Source organism: Diadema antillarum, unplaced genomic scaffold (assembly GCF_040938485.1).
Source record: "Diadema antillarum isolate AM-2024a unplaced genomic scaffold, OU_Dant_1.0 seq00000636_RagTag, whole genome shotgun sequence".
Lineage (NCBI taxonomy): Eukaryota > Metazoa > Echinodermata > Echinoidea > Diadematoida > Diadematidae > Diadema > Diadema antillarum.
In genome coordinates this window covers 1,356,381-1,364,710 of record NW_027271553.1, presented here as the reverse complement: position 1 = coordinate 1,364,710, position 8,330 = coordinate 1,356,381, and the positions used below count along the sequence as shown (strand labels likewise).

The following is an 8,330-nucleotide window of genomic DNA, read 5'->3' as shown; positions in this document are numbered from 1 at the left end:
CCCTCCTCTTCCTCCTCCTCCTCCTCCTCCCCTCCTCCTCCTCCCTCCTCCTCCTCCTCCTCCCCTCCTCCCCTCCTCCTCCTCCTCCTCCTCCCCCCTCTTCTCTTCCTCCTCCTCCTCCTCCTCTCCCTCCCTCCCTCATATCTTTGGTTCCTCATCCTTCCTTCATCTCCTCTTCTCATGTCTCCCTTCTCTGACCTTCATTCTGACACCAATCCACCACCACTATCTCTTTCAGGGTGTTCTCCACTTCAACTGCTCCAAGTATGACCCTGATGACAGCAGCGTGCCCATCTATCCAGTCTTCAACGCCTCTAATCCTGATGTCAATGATTCGTGTTGGTGCTGCTGGGCTCCATTTGGTAAGATGCATTCACAACTCTTTATAATGTGTATCATTTTCATGATGCATTGCAGTTCAAATTCTCCTAAATTAGAGTGATCCCCACTTTCATTATATGTTCAAAAACATGTAACACCTCTATTCTTTTCTTGTAATGTTCCAACAGCTGTCTGTAGAAAGGGTTGCACTTGCAGGGATGATTTTATGATTTCAAGCCCAGATTTAGCCTTGTTATCTACAGTATTAATTTGTACATGTACTGGTGGAAAACAACAACAACAACAACAACAACAACATACACCCAAAAAGAACCGTAGCTTGGAATTCATATATTTAAAGGCATTATTTACCATTTGCATATGAAACAAAAACCCAGGTAGTGCTTCAAAATAGTTGTAAAATGTGAGTTAGGGATAGAAACAACTTATGTAAAAATTTGAATCTATACAATGAGCGTGTTTCTACTGAGCGACGAAAATTCGAGGTGATGCCAGCCGATGTGTGGTGATACCGGCCGATGCCGGCCGATACCGGCCGATGCGTGGTGACACCTCGAATTTTTCCTCAGTAGAAACAGATCGGGTAGTGGCCGATGCCGGCTGATGTGAGGTGCTCCGTCGTCCATCTATTGAGGTGGTCGATGCGTGGTGACGCGAAGGACGATTCTCAGTAGAAACACACCGGGTAGCGAAATTCGTGGTGTATCGGACGTCTAGAATTTCTCCCCGCACTTTTCAATCGGTTCATCGCTCACACTCCTTCGACACATGTGTTCAAAATATGTGTGTACACACAGCGACCGTGTTCGCATCATGCTTTGTTTGTACCAACTCGCTTATGTGTTATAGGCCCTATACGTTACGTTACATGTGAATTGTGGCATTCATCGTTTATTGTTCGCGTGATTAACAGCCTAACTTATTACATTACTAAGCCCTCATCACTTACTTGATTTTTACACCGCGTTATTTCATTTTATATTGTCTCGAATCGCGAGAGTACCACATTAGTACACGTATGTCGCAGCCTTGAGAAAATCTCAACTGGACTCTCGATCTCCAACGATTTCTCATCAGTCAGTGGCAGGATACCAGTATGTTAGTTCGGGGTATATTGGATGGGAAGACGAAGAGAAATGGCTAATCAAAAAATAGCCGACGCAGTTGTAGCAAAGCAGGCAGGGTTCAGATCGCAGTGCGCGCGTGACCCAAATCTGTGACTTAAAAATACCTGACTTCCGGAATCGCCGCATTTGCACGTCACCTTTGCATCACCTCGTATTTTATCGCTCAGTAGAAACAGCTCGAGTGGTAGTAAAATACGAGGTGGTGCGTTGAACAAAATTCGTGGCGATGCCAGGGATGTGAGGTGCTCTCAGTAGAAACACGTTCATAGTCATGTTAAGTACTGTAAAATATACAAACTGTCAACTATAGTTGTAATGAAAATATTTCTAGACTAAACCATCTACAGTTATGGTTTTTTGAGAAAAATAAAGATATTTAATCTCCTTATATTTTAGACATTATTGCAAAATTTTTGATGGTAGGATGTTTTGTGAGTCACCTGACCTACACATGTATGCAACACATGTTATATCTTGAACAATTTTTTAAGCCAGTACTCCCAATGATAAACAGTACCTTTAAATGCTCAAACAAATCCTTATTGTCATACTCTTGTCCTAATTACAATCTACCTGACATCTTTCCTGTTACTTTGAGCACAATGATCAATTTACAGGTTAAGTACACTGATAGTACTCAAGCCATTAATCACAATATAAATTGAACCTGGGTCACTTTTTTTTTTTGGGGGGGGGGGGGGAGGGAGATCAACAACAACATCATACTGGGCCAACTTCCAAGATGAAGGAAGTGCATTGGATGCTCATAATATTGCAAGTCAGTGAGATGTTCACTCTTATAAACATATAAAGTAATTTAAAGGACCTACAAAATCTGTATCAACATGTAGATTTGGTCAAAAAATGAAGCTTAGGGGACTTTTTCAAGGATGTTTTTAACTTTTTTTTTTTCATCCTGATTTTCAAGAGTTCAAGAAGAGTTCAAGGTACAATGTACATTGTGTGTAATAGTCTCAATAATGTACCGTACTTGAAAATCAGGAAGATACAAAAATGTGCAAGCAAAGGGAAGTAGTCAGCAGACCATTGTAGGATTTTTTCCCTTTTTCTCCATATTGTTGGGATGTTTACTCAGTATTATGGCAATCATTCAAAACCAATGTGTGTTGTAACAGATAAATTTTATAAGTGCTACTTCGTGCATTGGTGCATTGACATATAATTGTGTAGTATTATGAAAAGTATTCCATACATGTAATTACTCAATAGACATTTGTACAGTGCAGTGGCACTCATGGCTGCCCAAGGTGACAAAGGCATTTCAATGACTCAGATTGTATTCAATATATTTTACATTTGCCATACTTTGAGTGGTGTAATTCTTATTGAACAATACTTCATTGCCTTTGGTCTCTTTGTTTTCCATTATTTTTTGCCTAACATTAGCAATGTCAATGAGAAAATTAACAGAGTATTACATGTACATAGCATTGGATTCATGCTATATACTGGTACACGTACATACTGAAGCCTCATACCTAAAGGAGCCGAAAGTGTAATAATGCTGTATGTCCTATAAAGATCATCTGTCAGTTCATCTGACCACATGTCAGTGATTAATGCCAACATATCACATAAAAGATGGCTACGTAACACTTCACCCATTAACCTCAGGTACAGTGCATTCCTATTTAAACGAACAAAGTTGTAACAATATGTTTATTACAACAAAGTACTGGTAAAAATTTAAGTCAAAAGATCATCACCTGTATTCTTTTTGTACTTTACAGTTCAGCTTAACAAGAATTTTGATTTAACAAAACAATGCCACCTGTCATGAGGACTTAGTTACATGTATAGGAGTGCACTGTACACCCTGGCAGCTGGAAGAGAGGCGTGATGCTAATACGGATGTGGCACTGTCCAAGCCATTGTACAGATTGTTTAAATTACATTAATGTTTGGATTCATGTCAACTCCATGATAAACTTATACATATTTCACTTTGCATTTCCCTATTGTTCAGCTAGAAGTCAAGACTTGTTTTAATTCGGCCTTGAATTTGCTTCATCTTTGTGTACAATGGAGTGCCTTTCTCGTGCTGTATGCACATTTCCTGTTCCATTAAAGTTTCAGTCAAATATGGGGACTCACTCCACACGCACACATCTAGGCGAGTAATTATTGTGCATACAGTAGCGCAAAGACATTTACTGTTTCTTCAGTTTTATGAGTTCATTGTTGAACTTTTGTAGATTGCCTTCAGATTAAAGATTGATAAAATAATCGTGGTAGACTTCACTTTGTCAACACAGTTCACCTTGTTCAAACTGATTTTAGAATAGAAGTAAATTCCTCAGCAGGTTGCCATGGGATATCAAAATGTCAACACTTTCTTCATTGTAGGCCACTGGCCTATACAAATATGTAAAATGAGGCCATAATTGGTATCAAAGAAAGGAAAAAGGAAACTATGTTTGTATTATAGGAGAAGTATGATTAACTGGGTGAGCCAACAGGTTAGGGCTAAGTCTAACATTTTAAAGGCATAATTTACCATTTGCAGATGAAACAAAAACCCAGCTTTAGTGCTTCAAAGTAGTTTAAAAAAAACCAGTTAGGGATAGAAGTTACAACCAATGATGTAAAATTTAGAATCAATAAAAGTTACACGTTGTAAGTATTGTCATACAAAATGTGAACAATAATTGATAATAGCAATGTTTCGAGACTAAACCGTGTACAGTTATGGTTTATTGAGAAAAATAGTGATATCTCCTTTATGTTTTAGGCTTTATTGCAAAATGTTTACATGGTAGGATGTTTTGTGATACAACTGACCCAACACCTATGCATCAAATGTGATATCTTGAACATGTTTTAAATCACTGTTCCTGAAGGTAAACTGGTACAGTTGTACCTGTAAGCCCCATTACTATTAGTGTTACTCAGTGAATATTGACTTGCATCAGGTTACACTGGAGAGGCAGCTGCCATTTTAGGCCTATGCAATGTCTTTTGCCCAATTTCTGTCTTATTGGTGTATAGTGGTGACATAAAATCCAGCTGATGAATACAGTACATGGTGAAGGTGGTCGCCATGATATGATTGATTGCATCCAAATGGAGTAAAAAGTTCATCAAATTCATTTCTTGTACTGAAACATGCTGCGTACAGTTGTACTGTATGGCCCTATTGAAACCACAGAGTGATGACAGATAAATTCACAAATTTGAAATTTTGTTCTTCCCTGACTTCAGAACATTGATAATAATTACAATCCTTCAAACTACCACTGCCCCACATGTAAAAGCTAAAGTGGAAAAAAAAAAAGTTTGTAAAGACCTTGAAGTACTTATGGATTCATTGTGAAGTCCTTGTATTCATGTGATACTGCTGACAACTTGATCAGACCAAGACCAGGGAAGTTAATTGTACTGAAGCCACAAGAGTGTTCTTTATCACACTTCCTATTAAAACAATCAGGCCTTGGGGGAGTCACTGGGAAGAGTTGTGGGTGTTTGTGTTATCGATATCAGATGAACGTCAATAGCTGACCCTGTGTTTAACCAGGGATTCCTCTCACCTCCCTGGTTTAACAAACTTCTGTTTAAAGTTGTTCGCAGGGCATTACAGGGCCCAAGATTACAGGGAGTGCACTAGCACATGTGACCATACACGTAGTAGTAGTCCTGTAATCTATAGATTACTGCAGGGTCCTCTGTGAAGAAAAGGCAGACTCGAGTGCTTTTATTCACAGCAATGTGAATGAGTTATTGTGTGAGTGTTAATCATGCAGTAACTTAGAAGACAATTTCTTTTTTCTTTTCTTTTTTATCTTGTCAAAAATGTGGAAAGCAGAGACTTCAACCTTCCCGCTTTGAGGCCATTTTCACAAAGTCTCTCACACTCCTGCTTGAGTTTGAGTTTTTTTTTTTTTCCCGCTCTAGCTGCATGTCTCCTGTTTATAATTTATTTTTTTCCACTTAAATTCAGCTTTCTCCTGCCTATCTTTAGTTTGTCATCATATGGCCTGGACCCTGGCCATGAAGGATGTAGCACTTCACATTTGTGATGTGCGCATTGTGCACAAATACACTGGTAGTATTGTACGTGTATATGGGCAATTCCACGGTAACTGACGTTACACGTAAGGATTTTCATGAAATTGTTTATGTTGTAGTTTTGTGAATGAAAGCACCTGGGGCTTGTAATTAGCATTGATGAATGAGTTCATGAGAATGAAGAAATGGGCGGAAAGTTTTTCTCTCAAACTGCATTTCTTATCACATAGCAAGTGAAAATGTGTCGGTAACTGACGTTACGGAAAAAGGACATGGGAAATTATGGTGTAGATTTAAATGGAAATATCTCATGTCCCTGACTTCTAAACTTTATGTGCTTTATATGGCAATATACCTAGGTTCTTGGGAACAGGTGTGCAAAATAATGTGCACTTCAGATATTTCCTTTTAGCACCATGCCAATTTCAGTGAAGGCATGACGGTAACTGACGTTACGTAACTGACGTTACGCTTACATTTGCCATAGGGTTTACACATGGAAAATCATGATTAGGAATAGTTTTGTGATATTTTATAATTCTGACCTTTCAGAGTGATTTGTTTGATATGGAATCATACGTTGGTTCATCAATTACAAATACCCAAATGAAATGAAACATTAGTCCATTTTCTTTGTGTTTAATGAAAACTTAAAGGGAAACATGTCAGTAAGTGACGTTACGTAACTGACGTTACACATACTTTTGCTATGGGGTTTACAAAGAACTAACTTATTTAACAGGTTATTATACTGCTGCAGTATACCAGTAACAATCCCAGGCACTTACTTAGCAACAAATTAAAACAAAATCTAAAGACACAAATGGGATGGGGCCCTTAGAGGGCAAGCTCCCCCCCCCCCCCCCCATGCCATAGCACAGTTGAGCAAAAATCATGTAAATGCACCAGAGGATATTTCTTGACATTTGTCTTAAGATTGAATGCTTATTCAACAGTTATGATTACACAGAGCCATTTAGATTCAGCAGTTCCAAGTATTAACATTGACATAACTAAGGGGTTTTTTTTAATGTTTTTTTTAATGAACAGGAAAGTTTCTATCTAGAGTACCCCACCCATAATGCCCTGCAGTACTACACAAAACACAGATATTTTTGTGTGTGAAAAAAAAAACAACAACATATCTTTCAGGTCATGGGGAAAAAACACATACAAATAAAAACATTCATGTGAAATCCACTGTGATATATTCTTTCTTCTTTTCTTTATTTTACTCCTTCTCCCTCAAGGCATTGTTAGGGCCACAAATAACAAAATGATCTCCATTATCAATAATGATTTGAATGAATAGTGTTACATTTGTAATATTTTTTTCTGTGAAGAAGAAGCATGCTTTTTTTGGTCAAAGGGGCATTTGTTTATTCCTTGCTTGAAGGAATGTAATTGTTTTTCTTTTCCTTTTCACTGGTATATCAAGGCTTGCAAATACATCCCAGATACCAAGAAATAGGACTTTGCAATGAAAGAATTCTAAGATCAATATAAACGAATCTTCCTGTTCATAATTATCATGTATTACAAAAATGTCCCTGCATGAATGAAATAAAGTAATCAACAAATATGAACAGTCTTTTATTTTACCCTAAAATCACCTCTCACTTTGAGCAACATTATTGTTAAACGTTGAGCAACATCAGTGTTAGTTTCAAACAGTAATGACAGTACATGCCTTATGTCAGGCCTGCTTATGTACCATTTCAAGAAGCGCCATATGAACTAAACCAAACATTTAAGTGCAAGCGAAGAAATATATCTCTTCCTGTATTTGCCTTGAGGTAGAAACTTCACTAAGCTTCCAGAAAAAAAGAAAAATGCTAGCAAAAGTAGTCATTCTAAAGATTATGAAACTGTTGGTATACAGCTGTACACAAGCTTTTAGAAAAAGGTGGTTACCATGTAACCACATCATTGATTAGGCCGACAAATTTGGTAGCTTTATCATCCCGTAGGACTGTGAATGTACTGTATAGTAATTTGAGTACATTATATATTGCATGTGGTAAACCTAAACTTCCAGATGATTTAACCTTAAACTTGTGCTGAACCGAAAATCAAAAGCTCAATCCCCCTCCACCAAAAAAAAATATAAATAAATAAATAAGATAAAATGAACCACAAAAAATGTATCCATGGACATACAGTGTACCATGGTGATGACATCATTCCCTATCAAAGGGATTGCTGCTCTTTGTTGATAACCTTTGACTTCCCAGGTGTATTGAATGGCCTAAAGTCTAAAAAATTTGCCTAAGCTATGATTACTGTCATGGTAACTGACGTTACATACTGGTATATGACGTTTCGGTAACTGACGTTACACATTTTGATGTGTTCATTTGACTTTCCAGTATGCCAAGTATCCTTATTTTCTGGTATTGAAAGGAAGGCATATGGGCATACATTAGAAATCCTAAGTTACATCATACAGCTCACTTTCTTTGATGAATAAAGTTAAAAATTCCTTGTTTTTGGTAACTGACGTTACATCCATCATTGTCAAACTAATTAAAAGTTTTTATAAAATTCTTTAAAGCAACCAGCTTTTTCTTTCTATCATGTGGTAAAAGACATGTCGGGTAACTGCATACATATAAAAGATTGTTATTTAGAGTACTAGTAAAGTGGATATACAGAGGGTAAATTATGTGACAATACACTCTTTCTCACCATTGAGTTATAGGCATATTTTGGTAGCCATTTTGAAAATCAAAATGGCCGCTTTTATTGAAAAACATAATGATTCTTAAAACTTCAACTCAAGTATTGTCTGAAAATGTATGGTGTTTGAAACAAATATCATTTTGAATTTTCGGC

General features: G+C 37.4%; 1 protein-coding gene across 1 annotated transcript in view; it reads left to right on the top strand.

Annotated features, from left to right (window-relative positions):
* Positions 1-238: 238 nt before the first annotated feature.
* Positions 239-8,330, top strand: part of LOC139736312 (glucose-6-phosphate exchanger SLC37A2-like) — a gene marked incomplete at its 5' end in the record, with an annotated part of 29,032 nt that continues 20,940 nt past the window's right edge. Inside the window, one exon of the mRNA XM_071647039.1 lies at positions 239-362. Coding sequence (XP_071503140.1) covers positions 239-362 — 124 coding nt within the window. The remainder of the gene's footprint in view (positions 363-8,330) is intronic.